We start from the raw sequence: 23,099 nt of genomic DNA on the forward strand, positions 1-23,099 counted from the left end.
ATCAACCAGAGTGGTACTCTCTGGTGTACACAGGGAATAGCTTCCAGCTGGTCTGAGGTTTTCCTTATTCAAATAGAACACTAAGGCCCGTTCCACACTTGCGAGTGTGATGCGATGAACTCGCATCACACTCACAACGCAAGCTGCCGGGAACTCACAGCCCGAACGCTGCAGACCGGGAGTGAACTGACATGCTGAGTTCACTCCCACGGTGCAGCGTTCGGGCTGTGAGTTCCTGGCAGCTTGCGTTGCGAGTGTGATGCGAGTTCATCGCATCACACTCGCAAGTGTGGAACGGGCCTTAGGGTGCTGTCACAGAGTGTATTCTTGGTCAGTTCTTGGTGCGTTTTTAAACGCACTGAAAATGCATGCATATTTGCATGTTTACCATGTGCTTGGCTGGTTTGAATCAGTTTTTCTTCATTTGTGGAAGTGCAAGCAGCTGTGAAAATGTTAATGCAGGATTCACACCAGCCAAACACATGGTAAACATGCAAAAATGCATGCGTTTTCACTCCGTTTAAAAAATGCTCCAAGAACTGACCAAAAATGCACTGTGTGACAGTGGATTTGGATATACAGAGCCTAAGGGTGGTGGCACATGCAGCGTTTTGAACCCGTTTTTAATCCGTTTTTAGTTTTGAGTTTTCAGTCCGTTAAAAAGCTCATGCATTTTTTTGACGAATGAAAAAGCATTACTAAAAACGGACTAAAAACAAGTTCAAAATGCCACTTGTGCCACCACCCTAACTGCTTGCAGACACCAGAGCTTTGCAGGACTTGGTAGGAGCACAGGGACAAAGACCGTTTTTTGGCAGCCCCGCTTCCAAAAGCTTATGATGCGGTCACACATGGCGCTTGCATTTCATTAACAAACGCAATGCAACCACCCAGGGTTGGGCCTTGGCACGATAAAATATCCGTTGGCATAGAAATATGATCATTTTCGCCTCTTTCTTCCATCCCATCATAAATTCATCAGATGAGAACGCACATGACAGAACTAACATGAAAATTGTTCCACCCTATTATGCCTGCAGCCACGTGATCAAGTGCAAGGAGGGACTAAATGATCTCAGCATCTCCATAGCACTGGGAATGTTTTTCATTCTGTCTATTGACATGAGATCACACAAAGAGATACCATTTGCCTTTTCTATGCTGTAATATTACAGTAGCAGGAAGTATCCGCTCTGTGTTACAGCAATACTTTCAGCAGACAGAGGGGGGGACTGGAGTTTTGGAAGGGGGCACTTTGCACTTAATTTGCATAAAGTTAAAGGGAACCTGTCACCACAATGCCAATTTGAAGATCAACATTAAGATTTCAAGGTAATTTTGTTATACTTCAGAAAAGTACAGTTGTGTTACAGTACAGTTTCCTCAGTAAAAGAAGTTTACTATATACATCTGAAATTCCTTTATGAAATAAAAATAAATTCGCTTCAAAGGTTTGAATTACTCTATATTGCTCAAATTTGTCTCCATTACAGACAGTCTGCACTACTCACTGGGGCAAATTTATCAATCTGTCTGAAAGTCAGAAAATTTCTAGTTGCCCATGGCAACCAATCACAGCTCAGCTTTAAAATATTCATGAGTCATGGAAAAATGAAAGCTGAGCTGTGATTGGTTGCCATTGGAAACTAGGAATATTCTGACTTTTAGACAGCTTGATAAATCTGCCCCACTATGTCAGTTTTAGGCAACGTGTGTTCTTCAGTAAAATTAAAAATGGACCTTAAATCCTGAAATATTGTACCTAAAACAGGGCTTTTTAGTAAACTCAGACAGACTTCCAGCGAGAAGTTGGCACCTCGTGCCTTGAACAAAAGCATCAAAAAAACAAAAAAATCACTGTGTATAATGTACCAACTAAATCAATTCATACAGTGCTCCCCTAATTTCAGGCACATACCTGCATTCTATTATATAAAATGTTCCACTTTTATTAATAATATTAACATTTTTAATAAATAGGTTGGGGATTCCGGAAGAGATTGCTGATCCTAACTAGGAGGTGTTGCCACATTCTTATCCTGAAGATAAGGCTGGCAATGTGAGAGTGTCAGCCCGATCAGCAGCTGTAATATACAGCCCAGTCCCTGCTGGGATTGCTGGTCGGCACAGAGATGTCAATGCAATTGTCACATCCGAGACTACCATGTACAGAGACATCCAAGGCTGAGTCTCATAGGCATACTATCAGTATAATACTGACGAAGCAGAAGGGATCAATGTCTGTATATAAGTATTTTTTACAGGGATATCTGTACCACTAGGGGACTTACCCTTGTGATCTGTGGGGACCTTATGATTCCACTGAGGTACATGGGACACCGTCAAAGCCCCACCGTTAAGCAAGTCAGGCCCTATGCTGTGGATAGAGCCTATCCTGTTTGGTGGGAAAACACCTTTAAGGGCACACAAAATAAAGATGAAAAAAAACTATTTAAAAATTAAAATCAAAAAGTTGGATGTACCCCAAAATAGTACCAACCTAAATGTTAACTTATCCTGCAATAAACTAGCCATCATAATGCTCTTTTCATTGAGGAATAAAAAAACATAGCTTTTAGAATATGGTGACACATCAACAAATGAATTTTCCTCAAAAAGGTGTTTATTGCTGCAGTATTAAAAAGAAGAAAACCTGTTATGCCAATAGTAAAAAATTGTAGACGTGCTACACACTCCCTAAATAGTTCAGATATTAACTTTTAAACCCATATTTAGACATTAAAGAACATCCAGATATACACATATTTAGTAAATCCTGGCATTCCTGAACATCCTGGAGATGGGCTCAGAAGCATCATTCATGCAAGCAGTGCGAGAGGCCGACCGTAACAGACATCTGGGCCTCTGCAGTAACAGCAAGGATCGTAATACTCCCGGTCCCGTCTGTTTAATGGCACATTGCAAGGGGCTCCTGTGACTTTCTTTAATATTTATGTCCTGAACTCAGGCCAAATACGTTTTCTAAAACAGGTTTTTAAAAAACTGATGACTTTACCTAAGGCGTCAATCCTGCTGGGAGGAGACTTTAACATGTCCTTTTCGGCTTACGCCCCCGACAGACTGACACTGAACGTTAACTCCCCTTCGCGAAAATTGACCCAGGATTTCCGAGCACTGATAAGGCAATACGGTCTATATGACCTCTCACGCATCAATAATCCTAGGGATAAATCCTCCCCACAAAACTCACACAAGAATAGACCTGTTATTGGGCTCAATTCAAGTTTTGCAGACGATGCTACGTGCGGAAATGGACTCCATAACATGGTCAGACCATGCCCCCCTCCCTCTAACCCTGAGGGACACTTTCTCCTCCTCAAAAATGTGCCACTGGAGGCTCAATGAGAGCCTCATTAAAAACCCAACACAGAGAGATGCACTAGCTGCGGTTGTTAAAGAATTCTTTCAAGCAAATGAGAAGCTGGTGTTTCTCCCAGCTTTGTGGGAATCACACAAAATGGCAGCTAGGGGGCAATGCATCTCTATAGCCATGAGTCTCAAAAAGGAGAGGAAACAGCTGGAATCCCAATGGAAAGCTGATCTGATCCACCTGGAGGCTCTTTGAGAATCCTGACCTACTATAGGACTCCATAAAAAAGTGGTAGACCTCAACTGAAAGAACTAGCGATATTTCATACAGAAAAGCTCTTACTTTATACCAAGCAGAAGTACTATGAAAAGGGAAACAAGGCCCATACCATACTGGCCAGACAATTGAGGGAGGACTCAATTACATCCACGGCTTAAGCCTTAAGGCGATCTGATGGACCAATAACTCATGATCCCAGGGAAATATCGGAAGTTCCAAATTATATAACCTGCCATCTAGCCTACCCTGTGATCCTGCTCAGAGAAATGCCAAATTAGATGAATTTTTAACCACCTGGGAAAAAGGTTAAGGTTGGGGTTAAGATTACCACTTCCTACAGAACCCTATATAACCAAAATTTCCCAGCCCTCTACACATCCTGGAGACAGCTTCTGAGCAGATAGGATAAACTACCCCTCTCATTCTTTGGCAGGATTGCAGCAGTAAAGATGACAATTCTACCGAAACTCCTATATTACTTTGAAACCCTACCGGTGCCAATCCCCCTACGCATATTAAGGGCCTTTCAGGGCTCTCTGCTACAATTTATTTGGATGCACAAACATCACAGATTATCTAGGCAAATATTGACCTTGCCTAAAGACAGGGGCAGGCTAGCGTTCACAGACATGCTTAAATATTGTTGGGCCATGCATTTGAGAAGTATACCAGCCTGGTCCTCCTTATATGCATACACTAAATGGATGGAGGTGGAGAAATAGTTGAGTGCCCCGATTCACCCTAATGCCTTCCTATGGGCCATGGCCCCCACCCCTCCATCCTGCAGATTGATAGGCCCCATGACACACTAGATCAATTTGGAACTACTGTGCCTCAAAATTTCAATTGCAGTCAGCCCGCTCTCCAATGACTTCCTTCCTCCTTAACCCAGGACTGTGGTCCAGCCTTGAGGGACGAATGGTCAAGCCGTGGCACGATAAATGCAAATTTAGATTTGACATAGTAGATTATCAATCACGGGAGATAATAGACTTCCCAGACCTAGGGTTCTCCTTGCCTTCCTCTTCCCTATATAAATGAAATCAATTTTATCCACTACATATGGTGCAGCATCAGTCTCAATGCCAACTGAGTTTGAGAGGTTGTGCAAGGGAGGTACCTCTACTGCAGGCCTTATATCGGCAATTTATAGGATACTATATTTTGATCTATCAAAACATAATAAGAAGTTTTCACTGCGTTTAACCCTGTAACGGAAAATAGCGGCAAAATGAAAAATGGTACTTGTTTCCCATTTTGAAAAACATAAAAAATTCTATAAAATGTGATCAAACAGTCATACAGTTCTAAAAATGATAGCATTGAAAATGTCATTAAAAGTAGCAAAAATGACACCACCCACAGCTCTGTACACCAATGTATGAAAAAGTTATTAGCGCCAGAAGATGGCAAAAAATGGTCTAAAAAATTGTAAAAATAAAAAATACAATTTATAAAAAAATAAAAATACAAAAAAATTCAAATCACCTCCCCTTCCCTAGAAGTCATATAAATGAACAGTAAAAATGACAAACACAAAAATGCCTGATCTATCAAAATATAATAACGTTTTTTCACTGCATTTAACCCAGTAACGAAAAAGTAACCCTTTTTGAAAAATATTTTTTTAAAAATTATAAAAAGTGTTCAGAAGGTCGTACAGTCCTAAAAAAAAATAATAATTTTTACAGTTGGTTTTATTTTTTGTAAATGTATGAAAACCCGACCCAAGGAATAAAGCAGACATGTCATTCACACAGTGAAAGCCGTAAAACCTAAGCCCACATGCAAACATGTAAATGCATTTTTTTCACCATTTTCACTGCATTCTGAATTTTTTTCCCGCTTCCCAGTACACAGAATGGAATATTCAATAAAAGAGACATATAAATGCAAAAAAAAAGTCTAAATCACAACACAAACCCCACATATATAGCATCACCGTGTCCGTAACGACCCATAGAATTAAGAAAGATCATTACTGAACCCGCTTGATGAACAACGATAAAAAAAAATTAAAAACCCATAAAAATTATGTTATTTACCTATTCAATCACACAAAAAATGCAATAAAAGTGATCAAAAAAACATATGTATTCCAGAATGATACTGTTGTAAAGTGCAAAAAAAAGCCATCAACCAGCTCCTTAGCCAGAAAAGTAAAAATGTTATGCCACTTGGAAAACGGGCATGCAAAAATGATAGATCTTAGTAGAGTATCCCTGTAATCGTATTGACCCATAGAATAACAATAACATGATTATTAGGCTATACAGTGAACAAACACACAAAAAAATCCAGTACAGAATTGATGCTCTTCTACTCCAGCCTGGAAGGAGCAGCATGGTGCTCCTTCCCTTCCACGCCTCGCTGTGAGCCCATTAAACAAGTAACAGCCACATGTGGGGGGTCTCTGTACTCGGTAGAAATTGAATAACAAATTTTAAGATTGGTTTTCTCTTTCTATCTTTTGGAAACTTGTAAATTTTAGGGCTAAATAAACACATTACCGACAGAATTTGAGCATTCTAAATTTCACTTCCATTTTGATTTAATTACTATGAAGATCTAAAGGGGTTAACAATCTTTATAAAAGCTGTATATTAAAGTTTGAGGGGTGCATTAACTCAATTAACTATAGTGAGACTTTATTCAAAATACATACAAGATGATACAATAACCACGCATGCTTCTCAAATATATTTGCGGAATACTCTGACTCATGCTGGAGACATTGTGGACATAAAGCAATTTTATTTTATACACTTTGGCTGTGTCCTAAATTGAGAAATTATTGGAAGGGCTTTGCCAAAATTATAGAATTGATAATCAAAGACTCTTTTGTACTATCCTCAGAATTAACATTTGTAAACATAAGGAAAGAAAACGCTGTGAAAAACGTATGAATTTAGATGGGTGATTAATGGGTGATTTGCAGTTGACAAAGTTGTTAAAAATTGGAAAACGAAGTTACTCCAACCATTGAGAAGTTGATATCCTCAGTTAACTCAATTGAACAATGTCTCTGGAAACAAGATATTATAAAGTCTAAGAGCTTAGATGGAAATCCTGGCCAGGTTATGAAAAGATTATCATTGTTTAATTTATTTCTTTTTTAATGTGGAAAAGAGAATTTTCTCATTTCTTACTTCTCCTTTTTTCCTCTATCCTTTACCTCTCTTCTTGTGAATTGAACATAGATGGTAGATCTCTTTGCATGTTACAATTGGAATGCAATAGTTTTTTTGGGTTTTTTTTCTAATGCCGTTATTTTGTAATTGTCTTTTGTATTGTCTGAAAAAAATACTGGCAGATTCTTCTCTTATATGGTAGCGCTTTTTGGTGAGGATAACCATCAAACGTGGTACAATCCCTTTAAGGACCTGATAGTATAACAAGGGACAAATTGTGATGGACTGGTGTGATCAAACCTTAAGCTGCTATCAGAAGTAGCAGTATTTCAGTATGTAGTCAGTAAAGCAAGGCTACAGAGAAATATGCAGCTATAGGGGTTACAGTGTTCTCCTTATACTCCATTCTCATAACGTTTAGAGAAGACGTCACTGGTTATAACTGAAGGACAGCTTTTATACATACAATACTATGGATGAGTCTACCATACATAGAGCCAAGCCGTTGTATATAAGCTGACATCACACAGGCATTCACCTATTCACCTTAGAAATAACATGGGGGTCGTGGTGGAAGGAGATGAGGAAAGAGCTAATCTACTGAATGTCGCCTTCTCAACTGTCTTGAGGGGTTTGTTAGAGAAGCTATCCTGAGGTATCTCACTTTGCACAACCTTATAACCCAGCATCAGCATGGGTTTATGAGAGATCGGTCCTAAGAGGAGGTAAGTTCAAGACTGGATCTGGGGGACGCTGTGGATGTTGTATATCTGGACTTTTCAAAGGCATTTCACACCGTGCCGCATAAAAGGTTGGTATATAAAATGAGACTGCTGGGAATAGGGGAAAATCTCTGTATTTGGGTAAGTAATTGGCTTAGTGATAGAAACCAGAGGGTCGTCATTAATGACACATTCTCAGATTGGGTTGACGTTACCAGTTGAGTGCCACAGGGTATTGGGGCCACTTCATTTTAATATTTTTATTAATGACCTTGTAGTCAAGTTTCAATATTTGCAGATGATACTAAGCTGTGTAAAGTAATAAATACTGAGGTCGATAGTTTAGCATTACAGAGGGATTTGTGGAAGCTTGAGGAGTGGGCAGAGAAATGGATGATGAGGGTTAATGTAGATAAATGTAAAGTTATGCACTTGGGCCATGGAAACAAAAAGTATAATTATGTTCTAAACAGTCAATTACTTGGTAAAACTGGAGCTGAAAAGGACTTGGGGGTATTGGTGGATGGTAAACTTAATTTTAGTGACCAGAGCCAAGCGGCTGCTGCTAAAGCAAATAAAATTATGGGATGTATCAAGAGAGGAATAGATTCTCATGATAAAGACATAGTTTTGCCCTTATACAAATCCCTGGCCAGACCACACATGGAATATTGTGTACAGTTTTGGGCACCAGTGTATAAAAAGGACATAGTAGAGCTGGAACGGGTGCAGAGGAGAGCAACCAAGATTATTAGAGGAATGGGGGGACTAGAATACAATGACAGATTACAAAACTTGGGATTATTCAGTTTAGAAAAAAGACGACTGAGGGGAGACCTCATTACAATGTACAAATACCTGAACGGACAGTACAAGGATCTCTCCAAAGACCTTTTTATACCTAGGCCTGTGACCAGGACAAGAGGGCATCCTCTGCGCCTAGAGGAGAGGCAATTTTACCATCAACATAGACAAAGGTTCTTTACTGTAAGAGCAGTGAGACTGTGGAACTCTCTGCCGCAGGAGGTTGTTATGGCGGACTCTATGTACATGTTCAAGAGAGGCCTTGATGCCTTTCTGGAGAGAAAAAATATCACGGGTTATGGGGATAAAACATTTATTTAATTCTTAAAGGTTGGACTTGATGGACTTGCGTCTTTTTCCAGCCTTACATACTATGATACTATGATACTATGAATAAAAAAGGGGGTGTAGATTTGAAAATGGGTTTATATATAGGGTGTTTTTAATGTCATTCATTTAAAATGTTATTAAAAGCAGTAATTATAAATAAAGGAATTATTATTATCCAGACATTTCAAAAATTATGAAAATGTAGACATATGAACTACATCGTATGTGGAATTTTATGTTGAATTTTTATGCCTATGTGAGATTATTTGTCTGAATAAATCAATTACTATTTTTACTATATATCTGAAATATTTATGAGTGATGGTATAGCAGGTTTATAATTCCTTACTACTGCCAGAATTCTTTTACCCTGTGATACCAAAGTCAGACCTTGGTACCTGTCAACTCAGTCCTTTATAGTGAAGGTGTGCACCTGTACGTGTCTGATATTGTCTTAATCATACTACCACAGAGATATTATGTCATAGACATTATATCATATTTTTTTATATTGTACTGTGAACTGCATAAAAAATGAATACAAAATAGCTGTTTTTTCTGTTTCCCCACAGAAAAGCGTTAATACATTTTTATCATTGTGCTATTTTTACCCTCAACTTGAATTATTATTTTACAGATCACAAGTTTATGATCAATTTGGTGGGGGGAGGGGGCTGCGCTACCAATACTGTGTCTTGAGTTTCTCCCTGCTCAGCTTTGAGTGGAGATTGCTGGAGCATGACGACTGTACTGGAGAGGCTTTTACACTAGCAGAGTAATTTGCAAGAGTGCAAATGCAGTAAGATGCACAGCCAAATTATTATATACTGAAAGCATATCTTCACAGGAGCTGTTGAAGCTCCCAGTAGGGCCCCTTGAACCTATTTAAATCATAGGGCTCAAAACAGGATCTTCAGCAGCACCAATGATAATGTGGGCCTCCCCCAAAATGTCAACCCTCATTATGCAGCAGAGCGCCCCTGCCGCATAGCAGTTTCTCCCTTGTTTTAACCCTAATATTGGAATCATTACTTCAATGCAATAAGGACACAATGGGACAACATCTTAGAGTAGTCCTGCTGTAAGTGAGAGCTGGCCCAGGTGCGATAGAGGACACTGGTAGGTGTCGCCGGGCGATCACACACACAATAGTCAAAGTCTATAGATGATCAGAGGAGCCAACACTAGACAACCATCAAAAAAACATTAAAAAACATCTACAATAAAACTGATCAACAAAAACCATCGAAAGCATCAATGTCAACAAATATTTGAATTGCATTTATTATTTATTATTTAATGATTTATGATTTAATTTATCATACCTGTTACTAGTTCTCTGATCTCCAAATCTGAGGCTTTTCGTAGTAGTCGCACTAATGCGGGAATGCCACCACAATTTTTCAATGCAATTTTGTTATCATCATTTGCTTTTCCATAAACTAGGTTCCTTAGTGCTCCACAAGCACTTCGGTGTACATCTGTCATCCGATGATCCAGAAGATCAACTAATAATTGAATTCCACCTTGCCTTCGAATCTGTAATGCATAACACAATCATTTGTTTTCAACTGTCAAATGACCAAAGTTTACATAAGAAATGTGGAAAAATATATAATGATCAATCATGTCAATATTATAAGGATGGAATATTTTAAGTATTGGGGAAAAAAAACATTTCTCTGCTTGAGAAAAAGGATAGTTTCAGCCTTCAGAAATTTTTTCCATCCCTACTTTAGATGTCTTAATGCAGTGGTGGCAACCCTATGGAGCCCCCAGAGCCCTCTCAGTGGGCACCCAGCACAGTTAATCAGACCTGACTCAAGGCCTTCTCCTGCAATCCCAGAAAGCCCAGTATGTGCTGCATTCAACCCTATTTTAAGAGGAGTATAAGAGAAGTGAGGAGGTGTGGAAAGATCTGAACTAAAAATGGATTGATCTGGGCTCTATGATTCTACCTGTTCTGGAGACCCTTGAGGGAAGCTACAATAATATAAATTTATCCTTCCTTCTACTGTATAGGTTTCTTCAGGACGCCAACACGATTGAAACCTGTGACAGAGCCAGGAATAATATTTTACTGATTATTTTGTCGTATCGGCACTTTGCTAAAAATTATGTGGGTTTTGGTTGTAGTTTGTCTCTATATACCCTGCTGTGATGTGTGTCTCTGTTTAACCCCTTAACAGCCTGGCCCTTTTTGTTTTTTCATTTCCATTTTTCACTCCCCACCTTCAAAAATCCATAACTTTTTTATTTCTACATGTGAAAAGCTCTGTGGCGGCTTGTTTTCTGCGTGACAAATTGCACTTCATAGTGATGCCTTTGACTTTGGATGCTCGGCTAGCTGGAGTTCGTCACTTGAGATCCACTGAGTTTAAAAGCATCTTTTTCTCCAAGATCGCAACACTGGGCAGTAGGTCACATGACACGAGTGGTTACTGGGACAGCCAAACAATGACTAGGGCGACACATGCACACACTTCACTCAGCGGCTTGCATTTCCACCGATGCGTGTCATGCCTGTATAGGACTGGCACGTGCATCATGTTTTTTTGTTTATTTATTCGCAGCGGATGAAGCAGATGGTGAGACATCCTGTCTTTTGTATTATTTGAATAGATTAGCTATCAGCACTGGACACGTTATATTATATTCATACATTGGGGGGTGGATTAAAATATTTACCTGTTTACCGTTCTTTTAAAAGCACATGCACTTTATGACATCACTGTATTATACGAAATAGATTTGCTATTCACACATGAGATGATGTTATGTGTAATGTATTCGATACTAAAACGTGGCTCACATTGGGCCGAAATGTTGCTGTATTTCAAACACATGAAATAAAAAATTTTCACCCACATTTTCACCCAGTTTTGGATTACTTGGGGTGCTGATTACTCCTGTGTCTAAATATATACATACAGATATCTTTTTTTTTGTCAACATTTGTATATAAAATTTTTACAAACTATACAATAAAGATATACTGGAATTCAAAAGTTCTGATTTGTGTTGGTTTCTTTGTACAAGATTTCTCTGTGTTTTACATATTGCATACAGGTCATCGCATACAGATGTGTATGGTACACTTGTAAAAAAAGAGTAATAAAGGTCTATTACCTGTGCGTATTCCAGACTGATGGATAATATAAACCTTCGTAACTGGGAAATTTTTATAATAAAAGGAACATAACATATCACAACGGTGACCCATACCATCACATATGCCATTTGCCGTCTTTTTATTTTCTGTCTCTGTGATGACAGACAACGGCGGTAGAGGACCCGCTGGACCACCACGGACGATCACATAAGTGGCACCCTGTTTTCACTAGAGCCCGCCGCAAAGTGGGTTAGACTTGCTGTGGCGTGGTACCACCAGGTGGCTCCACAGGGAGCCACCTGGAGCGACTTTGTACTACACCTTGGCCGCCACCGCGGACTAAGTCGTGTAGGAGACATATGGTATGAACTGCCAGTAGTAGTTAGCAAAGCCCAGGAATCTCTTTATAGTTTGTAGTCATACTGGGCGAGGCCAGTTGAGAACCGCAGGCAACTTGGAGGTATCAATCTGTAGACCCTTGTCAGAAATGATATATCTGAGGAACGGGAGACTCTTCTGGTGGAACTGGCACTTCTCGAGTTTTGCATATAGGCATTTGGCCCTTAGGCGCCTGAGAACTTGTCACATGTGGGCCTGATGGGATTCCACGTCAGTAGAGAACACCAGGATATCGTCCAAGTAGACCATGACACAGGTATATAACAAGTCGTTATAGAAAATGTTGTTGACAAATTCTTAAAAAAAAAAGACAGCAGGCACATTGCAGCGTCCAAAGGACATGACCAGATATTCGAAGTGCCCATCTCGAGTGTTGAAGGAAGTCTTCCATTTATAGCCTTCACGGATGCCGATGACATTATATGCCCCCTGAAGGTCCAACTTAGTGAAGACCTTAGCTTCACGGAGGCGATCAAAGAGTTTTGTGATCACGGGTAGTGGGTAGCGGTTCTTCACGGTAACTTAAGTCCATGATGGTCTATGCTGGGGGGGAGAGAACCATCATTCTTGGCCACAAAAAAGAATCCAAAAAAGACGAAGACTTGCAGAGACTTACTTTCTGCAGATTCTCCTTGATATAGGCTGACATAGACAAGGTCTCGGGTACAGGCAATAGGTATACCCGACCTCGTGGTGTAAACGTGCCTGGCAGCAGCTCTATAGGACAGTTCAAGGACAGTGTGGTGGCAAAGTCTCTGCTTGTTTTTCCGAGAAGATGTTGGCAAAACCTGTATAAGCAGCAGGAAGACCCACCAGAGGCTTGGAGGATACCGAAGCAGACATGTTGGACACTGGCCAAAGAACAGAGAAACAGCAAGACTGAGACCCTGGACCGCAGCAGAGAGTTTCCCCAGTCTGCCAGTCAAGCACTGGAGCGTGTTGTTGCAACCATGGGAGACCCAACAGAACGGCAGATGTAGATCGGGGAAGCACATAAAATTACAGTCTCTCCTTGTGCATAGCCCCAACTTGCAGAGAAAGAAGCTCGGTGCCTTAAGAGGGTGGATCACTGAGGACCTGCCCACTGACGGAGTAGATAGCCGACGGCGGATCACAGGAAGGTGACCTGGGAGACCAGGGCAGCTTCCACTGCAGAACCAGAATGCAAGAAGGCTGTAGCTTGAAACTAAGTACCTGTTTTGGAGCTGAGTAAAACAGACACGTTCAGGTGTGGAGAAGCTTTGCTCTCACCTAAGGATGCTCCTCCCAAGAACCCTTGGTACATGCGTTTCCCGGATGCTTGAGGACGGACTGGACAAGACTCAAGAAAGTGTTCCGGGCTGGCACAATAGAGGCAAAGGTTCTCCTGTCTTCATTGGGACTTCTCTTGGGACACGGAAGGTGGCAGGCACGGTCTTTGGAAAACAGTAGCCAGGCAAGGCAAACCTCGAGTCCTGACATCTAGTTGTTCCAGACACTGCTCCTCAGAATGCATACGTCAATCTGAGTGGCCAGAGTAATGAGACCCTTCAGTGTAGACAGCAGGTCATGTGCAGCCAGTGCGTTTTTAACTTGACCAGACAGTCCTTTTTTTAAAAATGGCGACCAAAGCCGCTTCATTTCACAAGAGCTCGAATGCTGAAGTGCGGAATTGAACCCAAAGTCACCAACAGATGAGTCCCCTTGGCATAAATTCAGCAGTTCCGTTTCTGCAGATGACACTGAAGCTGGTTCCTTTAAGACGGACCGCAATTATGCGAGGAATGTGGAGATATTAGCAGTGACCAGGTCGTTCCTGTCCCAGAGGGTATTGGCCCATGCTAGGGCTTTCCCAGAGAGCAGACTAAGCCACCTTAGACCTTTCCTTTGCAAACTGTGTAGGCATCAGCTCGATGTGCATAGAGCACTATGTGATGAACCCTCTGCATATTTTGGGGTCTCCGTCATATTTAGAAGGCACGGATAGTCGCAGTCTGGGTTCTGCCAAAGATGATGGACCCGTAGTAGTGGGAGGTACCGCTTGAACCAGTCGCTGCTGCTGCGTGACCAACAATTGTTGCAAAGTTGCAGTGAGATGTCCAAGTTGCTGGCCTTGCGCGACAATTGGTTGGGACTGCTGGACCACGATGGTGGTAAGATCATCCAGTTCAGTAAGCAGAACCTTGGCCGGATTTTACTGTCAGGCACCAGGGGTAGTGGACCCACTAGACCACTGTGGATAGTGACATAAGCCGACACCTGGGAGTTGAGTCTAAGTGGCACCTGGTTTTCACCAGAGCCCACCGCAAAGCGGGTTGGACTTGCTGCGGCGTGCCACCAGCTTGCTCCACAAAAACTACTTTGTCTGCGGAGGCAACCAAGGCGTAGTACAAAGTCATGAGGCAGAAGCGTGGTCAGGGACAGACAGAAGTTCAAGACAGGAAGCACAGGATCGGGGACGTAGCATAGGTCAGGACAGACGGCAGTGAAGTCAGGAAGGAAATCGAGGTCACAATTGGAAATCAGGATAATCGCAAAGGGCTTGAAATACAGCTTTGTCTCAGGCATGGAGGCACAAAGATCTGGCAGGGAACACAGGAAGGGTTTGGGGATTTGTTAGAATTGGCAGCCGGCCACCGCCAATTATCGGCGCCCTGGCCCTTTAAATCTCAGGAAGCCGGTAAGTGAGCCAGCAGCGGACCGGGGCAGGGAAGAGGGACACAAGCGTGCCTGCGACCCGGGGAGGTGGGTCACAGGAGCACCCGTGAGATGGGATTTTAAGTATAAGCTCCCTACTGAGGGTCCACATCTCATGATATCTTGAGCCTTCCTAGCCTGCCCACTATGTCTGCAAACAGATACCAGGTGTTATTAGCAAAAGGTTGAACTATTGGTTTAATCTCTTCATCAGAGAGTTGCCCAGAAATGAAACCTCCCCATTCGTCAAATCATTTTTCTGTCCTGAAATCTTACAGTTTTCCACCTCGATAGCTTTCAGTTGTATAGCTATTTTAATCAACTGTATCACATCTGTTACTTGTGGGGGACTGTTTTGTAGCCATTTCGCCATTATGGATAGCAGGTATACATGTAGTATTCCTGGCAAGGAAAAATCAGGTACCTCACAGTGCAGTAGTAACAATCGGAGAATATGTAATTAGTCTACAACCAGTGCCACCACTTGTTGCCAGAATTGTTGAGTCTCTCTGCCACATCCCATGAGCTGTGCCTGGTAATTTGCACTTAGGACACGCTATCAGGCGGTCTGGCGTATTAGGGTGAGGGTGGTATATTAAAGCCATAAATGGCTTTGTGTAAGAATTGAAAATGACAATCTCTCCATTTCTCACATATTACAATCTAATACACTTTGGCCCAACCCTCTAATATCTGTGGAGTGATATCGGGAGTGTCCACATCGTTTTCCCAAGCTTTAAATAAGTGTTTTGCCTATTGGTCACCAACCTTGTCCCTAACATTTGCTTCTAGGAAAGGTTTAGAGAAAAGAGCTGGATTATAGGTCATTGCGTTATCTATGATATTCTTTTCTCTCTCCTTTGACCAATTTATTAATCTCTCTCTCAGAAAGCTTTGTACTTGGCAAAAACAAAGGTAATGCTCCTAATAAAGGTGATACTAGTTCCTGGAAGGTAAGAAGTCTAGGTTCGTCTGGATGAAGCAATTGGGCTGCTGTGTTAATCCATTCCTCACACCAGGTAATAAAGGCTTTGTTAATATTCTCCTGGGGGAACGCTGGGTATCCCCATAGAGCCATATGTTTGCTTGCTAAAAAGGGGAGTCCTTGCATTCGAAGCAGATTATTTTTCACAGTTTTTGGCATGAACCTTATGTGAGTATGCCATAGTGCTTTCAGTGTCATCAGTTTCACTAGCGTCCCTTCCAGTGAAGTATTAGTATATCATTCTTTATCACCTAGCCAGTCTATTGCATGACACATCAGGCAGGATATATTATATGTCCTCACATCAGGGAGATTTAATCCCCCTTTTTCCCTAGGGAGCTGAAGCTTATGTAACACAATTCTAGGGCGTTTAGATGCCCATATAAATGAAGTATATGCCAAATGCAAAGAGTTCACATCTATATGTTTTATGAATAAAGGGATAGTTTGCATTGCATAGAGAAATATAGGAAAGGTCATCATCTTGAGAAGGTGGCAGCGGGCCGACAAAGATAGGGGATGCGTCTCCTATCTCTTCAGTTCCGCCTCAATCTTTTCAATGAGTGAAGGGGGTAGTGAAGTTTGTGGATGGACTACGGATTTCTACATTGACTACTAGGTATCTAATTGGCTAGTGTATCCCATTTACGTGGGTTCTCTTTGTGAGAAAGATCCAATAACTCACATTTTGTAATATTTACTTTAAAGCCTGTTTACATCCCAAACTTCTAAGGAGTTAAAGATATCATGAATATTTCTAGCGGGTCTGCCAAAAGTATTAATAAATCATCCGCAAAAAAGGTTACCCAGATTTGTTGGTCTCCTATTTTAATTCCTTCATACTTGGTGGTCTGAAGTAGGAATCTTGCATACAGACATCTTATTTACAACAGGAGGGTTATAAACAGACATGATATGAGAACTCTGGCTCTTATCTACAGGTCAGAGATAGAGGTTTATGAAGCTGGCAAAAATATAAACCCCTGGCTGATTTTTTTTTTCAAAATAAATACAAAACGTAAGAAAAAATTATGAATTTTTTTTTAAAAATTTGCCATTTTCGAAATTCAAAATTATTGGGGAAGATTTATCAAGCTGTCTGAAAGTCAGAATATTTCTAGTTGCCCATGACAACCAATCACAGCTCCCCTTTAAAATATTCATGAGCACAGGTAAAATGAAAGCTGAGCTGTGATTGGTTGCCATGGGCAACTAGAAATGTTCTGACTTTCAGACACTTGATAAATCTGCCCCATTGTGTTTTCAGGCAGATTTGCCACATAAATAAGTTACTGAATAACATTTCCCATATGTCTACATTTTCATAATTTTTGAAATGTCTGGAAAATGTATTTTGATTTCATGGGGTTTACAAATCGAATATCGATTTTCTGTATTTTCAGAATTGACTATTTTGGGGATAAATACGGTTTTGAATGAAATTTTACATATAAAAACCCCTATATAATCAACCCATTTTCAAATCTGCACCTCTCAAACTATAAGAAACAGCTTTTAGGTAGATTGTTAACCCCTTGAAATCTTCATAGTAATTACATCAAAATGGAGGTGAAATTTAGAATGGTCAAATTTTGTGGTTATACGTTCATTTAGCCCTAAAGTTTACACATTTCCAAAAGATAAAAAGAGAGAAAAACCCACCTTACAATTTGTTATGCAATTACTCCCGAGTACAGAGACCCCCCACATGTGGCCGTTACTTGTTTTACTGGCCCACATCGAAGCGCAGAAAGAAAGGAGCGGCCCGCAGCTGCCAGGATTTTACTTTCCTCAATGACCCCTTTTTCAGGCTATAAAATTCTAGCTTTTCTGTTATTGGGGCCATGTGATGGCATTTATTTTGTGGGATGAGATGCTTTTTCCAGTGTAACCATTTTGTGGTTGGTATCTCCTATTGTTTTTTTTTGGTATTCACCGTATAGCCTAATAATCATGTAATCTTTATTCTATGGGTCAGTACGATTATGGGGATACCATACTTGAACATTTTTTATTACGTTTTACTAAATTTGCCAAATAAAACCCTAATGTGGGGAAAAATCTATCATCTAAAAATTTAAAATCTAACACTACGCCCATACAGTGAGGAAGATTGCCGTCTTCCAAGTGGCATAACATTTTTACTTTTTTGGCTGCGGAGCTGGTTGATGGCTTGTTTTTTAGCGGGACATGTTGTACTTTGCAACAGTATCATTCTAGAATACATATGTGTTTTTGATCACCTTTTATTCCATTTTTTGTGGGATTCAATAAGTAAAAATCATAATTTTTGGCACGTTGTTAATAGATTTTTTTTAACGGTGTTCATCGTGCAAGTTCAATAATTATTTACTTTTATTCTACAGGTTGTTACGGACGCGGTGATACTGGGCTATGTGGGGTTTGTGTTATGATTTAGATGATTTTTTTTTGTGTTATATGTCTTTTTATATGTTATGGGGATTATGCTAGGAGTGTAGATTTGTACAGTGTTATCCATGGAGAGCAGAAGAAGATTGAAGAAATCAGGCAATACCTTTTTAAGGCTAACTGAGTATATTTGATGGCGAGCTTTCGAGAATACTAGTTCTCTTTGTCAGACATGATGTTATGCATAGTCACTGTTGTGTGTGAATACACACCAAACGAACCTGCTCAAAACTCCAGGTGCACAGTCCTCTGAGAGTACTACTCTTCTCCCAAGCAAACATAAACTTCAGAACAGATGAGGTCGGCACTTTTTGTTTCACCGGAAATCTTGAATCCTTTATTTAAACATGGTGACACAGCAAGTTACAGGTATTAACACATAAGTGCAGAAAAAAGCATCTTCTTACGCATTTCTGACCAATAAGGTCCTTAGTCATAGATAGCTTCCAATATGGGGTTACATACTGATATACCCAGCTCACGGGAAGTGATGTCAGCCCATTGTAGGTGAGCAGGTGCTTAACCCCTTCTGGTAAATGACACAGATAAAGAAAAAACTTGTTGCAAGTATAAAAACATACATAGAAAATATATATACACAGTAAAAACATCTTTTAATAATTGACAAGTAAGTCGTTCCTGACATTGAAACCTTTAGGGTATATACAATCTTTTGTCAGGATCCAAAATCCTTCACGATTCAACAGTTTTTTTTCTTTTGTTTATTTTGTACTTGGAGATAAAATGCCTCCTATGGTGGGGGCTCTTCTAGTGGAAAAAGAACATCCTTCTTTTAGGATGTCACGTAGCTCATCATCCTGATTTAGGATGGGTAAATGTGTTCTGATGATATTTTGTACATGTTTCAATTCCTCACTGAAGATAGTGACAAAAGTAGGTTTAGGTTTCTGTTGGCGTACGTAGGGAGGCTTGTCAGGGCTGGAAAGTAAATCTTGCCTGGATCGATCTGAACTCATTTTTATAGCCCTATCCAGGTTCCATTTAGTGTAACCCCGTTTCCTTAGTCTGTTAGTAATAGAATCTACCTCCTTTTTGTATTGCATGTCTGTGGAGCAGTTCCTTTTTGCTCTTAGCATTTCCCCTACTGGAATTCCCTTAATCGTATGTATCGGGTGGCAAGAGGAGCTATGAAGGATACTGTTCCTAGCTGTTGTTTTGCGGTATGTGGAGGTAAGGATGCATTCAGACTCAGCTGATGTGTTTAAATTTAAATCCAAAAAGGTGATGTTATTCCTATGCCAGTGGAAGGTGAAAAAAAGATTAAACGGATTACTGTTCAGGTACTGAATGAAGTCAGAGACGGTCGCCATATCGGAACCCCAAATAATGACGATATCATCTATATAACGGCCGTATCTGACTATCTTGGAGGCAAAGGGGTTGATTTCACTGAAAATGTATAGCTCTTCCCACCAGGCTACGTATAAGTTGGCCAGCGATGGGGAAAATTTTGCCCCCATAGGTGCACCAGACTTCTGCAGGAAGAATGACCCATCATATTGAAAATAGTTGGTAGTCAAAAGATAGTGTGCAACCTCTATGATGTACATCTTGAGATCTGTTGTATAATTAAAATATTTGTCCAGATGGTATGTCAAGGCTATAACTGCCAGTGGATGTGGAATGCAAGTATAAAGAGCCTCTATGTCACAGTTAACCAGGAGTATTGTGAGTTCCAGGTAGTTTTTTGTAATACTTGCAGTATGTGTTAATAAATCGTTCTGTTGGATTACAGGTAAGTGGGATGTAATTATTTGTGTCATGTAATAACAATTTGGTCATTTTGTCATACAATCCCAGATCTAGGAGGACAACCGCCCCTCCCTTGTCTGCCTTTCGAATTACTAGGTCCGATTTGGACCTGAGTGAAGACATTGCAAGTCTCTCTTTACTGGTAAGATTTGACTTGTCGCTACTGTGATTTTTAGTTCTTACATGTAGTTTGACTAGCTCTGTTTGCACAATCTCTTGGAATTTATCAAGTACAGTAGGTTTAGAGTTTACTGGATAGAAAAGTGGATTAGTTGTAATGAAATGTGTAGCTTTATTAATTGTATCACAATAATTACCATTAGCATCACCATCTAAGCTATGCAGTGTATCATAAACAATTATATCCTGTATAGAAGGAAAATCAAGACCTGTTATTGGCTGTGATTCACAGTTAACATTGATAAAACCCTTAGAGTCATCAAAACAGTCATGTATGCTATCACTGTTATAGAAATGTTTCTTGACTGTCAAAAGGCGAATAAAATTATTAACGTCCATTATAGTCCTGTATAAATCAAAATGATTAGTTGGAGCAAAATTAAGTCCTTTTGATAGTAGAGGCAGTTCAGCATCAACTTATGATGATAAGTTGATAACGCTTACTTGTTCTTTGCTGGTTTCGGGGTCCTCTTTGGATAGTGTCTTGAAACGTTTTCTCCCTCCCCTCCTGGTACGTCTTTTGACTTTTTCTGTGGTTTTGGAGTCTTGTAGTATGTTGGTGTGGAACTTCTGAGATTGTAGAATCATCTGAATGGTATTCTGAGCTCTCAGCCTCCGTAGAACTGAAGCCTACAGATTTTTTGTGGTCACCTTCTTTGTCGCTGCTGTATGGTTTCTTTTTTAGGATTGATTTAGGCACATATCTGTTTCTTCGGCCCCATTCATAGACCGTATTAGTTTGATAGTCTAGAAGGTCACGTTGGAATTTATTTTTTTTAATTGTGGTGATAGATTTTTCCAAGTCGGCAATGTGGTTTTTTAATTTATTGTCCAGTTCTGTAAACTGTATATGTTGCATGTGAGGTTGGAGATCTTTCTGTATATTCTGAATTTCCACACGTACTTTGTCCAACGCAATTTTTTCATATTTTAGAATTAAATTCATCAAGCGTAACGAACAGTCAGTGAGTATGGAATTCCACATTCTAACAAACTCCTCAGAATAGATTGTGGTGGGTAATTTTTTCAAGCAAAGTCCTCGTGGGATCATATTTTTGTCGGTAAGCGTTATTAACTTATCATCATATATTATTTCTGATGCTGCACTGTCTCTACTATCAAAAGGACTTAATTTTGCTCCCACTAATCATTTTGATTTATACAGGACTATAATGGACGTTAATAATTTTATTCGCCTTTTGACAGTCAAGAAACATTTCTATAACAGTGATAGCATACATGACTGTTTTGATCACTCTAAGGGTTTTATCAATGTTAACTGTGAATCACAGCCAATAACAGGTCTTGATTTTCCTTCTATACAGGATATAATTGTTTATGATACACTGCATAGCTTAGATGGTGATGCTAATGGTAATTATTGTGATACAATTAATAAAGCAACACATTTCATTACAACTAATCCACTTTTCTATCCAGTAAACTCTAAACCTACTGTACTTGATAAATTCCAGGAGATTGTGCAAACAGAACTAGTCAAATTACATGTAAAAACTAAAAATCACAGTAGCGACAAGTCAAATCTTACCAGTAAAGAGAGACTTGCAATGTCTTCACTCAGGTCCAATTCAGACCTAGTAATTCGAAAGGCAGACAAGGGAGGGGCGGTTGTCTGGGATTGTATGACAAAATGACCAAATTGTTATTACATGACACAAACAATTACATCCCACTTACCTGTAATCCAACAGAACGATTTATTACATGTCTGTCTACAATTGTTGAGGAGGGTCTAAAACTGGGAGTTCTCTCACAAAAGGAGGCTTTTTGGATTTAAATTTAAACACATCAGCTGAGTCTGAATGCATCCTTACCTCCACATACCGCAAAACAACAGCTAGGAACAGTATCCTTCATAGCTCCTCTTGCCACCCGATACATACAATTAAGGGAATTCCAGTAGGGGAAATGCTAAGAGCAAAAAGGAACTGCTCCACAGACACGCAATACAAAAAGGAAGTAGATTCTATTACTAACAGACTAAGGAAACGGGGTTACACTAAATGGAACCTGGATACGGCTATAAAAATTAGTTCAGATCGATCCAGGCAAGATTTACTTTCCAGCCCTGACAAGCCTCCCTACGTACGCCAACAGAAACCTAAACCTACTTTTGTCACTATCTTCAGTGAGGAATTGAAACATGTACAAAATATCATCAGAACACATTTACCCATCCTAAATCAGGATGATGAGCTACGTGACATCCTAAAAGAAGGATGTTCTTTTTCCACTAGAAGAGCCCCCACCATAGGAGGCATTTTATCTCCAAGTACAAAATAAATGTACATGGCTGCACACAAGGGGCTTTTACAAATGTGGTGCCAACATCTGTATGTGCTGTCACTTCGCAAAAGAGAGCAAATTTACACTCTCAGAATTGAAAACACTACATTGGCAATCCGTGATTTTATCAATTGCAGCACAAGAAATGTGATATATTGCATCACTTGCACACTATGTGATAAAGACTATGTAGGCTGCACTGGTAGAATGCTCAAAGAGCGTATAAGTGAACATCTCAATGGGATCACAAACATGGAACATAACAACCCTTCTAATGCAGCCAGGCACTTTATAAAGCAACACAATAGAGACCGATCTGGTTTCTCTTTCTGTGGTTTGGAAAGAGTTAAGCACAACAGTAGAGGTGGAGACAAAAGAAAAAAACTGTTAAATCGTGAAGGATTTTGGATCCTGACAAAAGATTGTATATACCCTAAAGGTTTCAATGTCAGGAACGACTTACTTGTCAATTATTAAAAGATGTTTTTACTGTGTATATATTTTTTCTATGTATGTTTTTATACTTGCAACAAGTTTTTTCTTTATCTGTGTCATATACCAGAAGGGGTTAAGCACCTGCTCACCTGCAATGGGCTGACATCACTTCGCGTGAGCTGGGTATATTAGTGCAGGCAGTCCC

General features: G+C 40.0%; 1 protein-coding gene across 13 annotated transcripts in view; it reads right to left on the reverse strand.

Moving 5' to 3' along the window:
* Positions 1 to 23,099, reverse strand: part of CTNND2 (catenin delta 2) — a 526,223-nt gene that overhangs the window by 220,164 nt on the left and 282,960 nt on the right. For all 13 annotated transcript variants that reach the window (XM_072153023.1, XM_072153024.1, XM_072153031.1 and 10 more), the window contains one exon: positions 9,923 to 10,136. In XM_072153023.1, coding sequence (XP_072009124.1) covers positions 9,923 to 10,136 — 214 coding nt within the window. The remainder of the gene's footprint in view (positions 1 to 9,922; positions 10,137 to 23,099) is intronic.

Source organism: Engystomops pustulosus, chromosome 5 (genome assembly GCF_040894005.1).
Source record: "Engystomops pustulosus chromosome 5, aEngPut4.maternal, whole genome shotgun sequence".
Taxonomy (NCBI): Eukaryota; Metazoa; Chordata; class Amphibia; order Anura; family Leptodactylidae; genus Engystomops; species Engystomops pustulosus.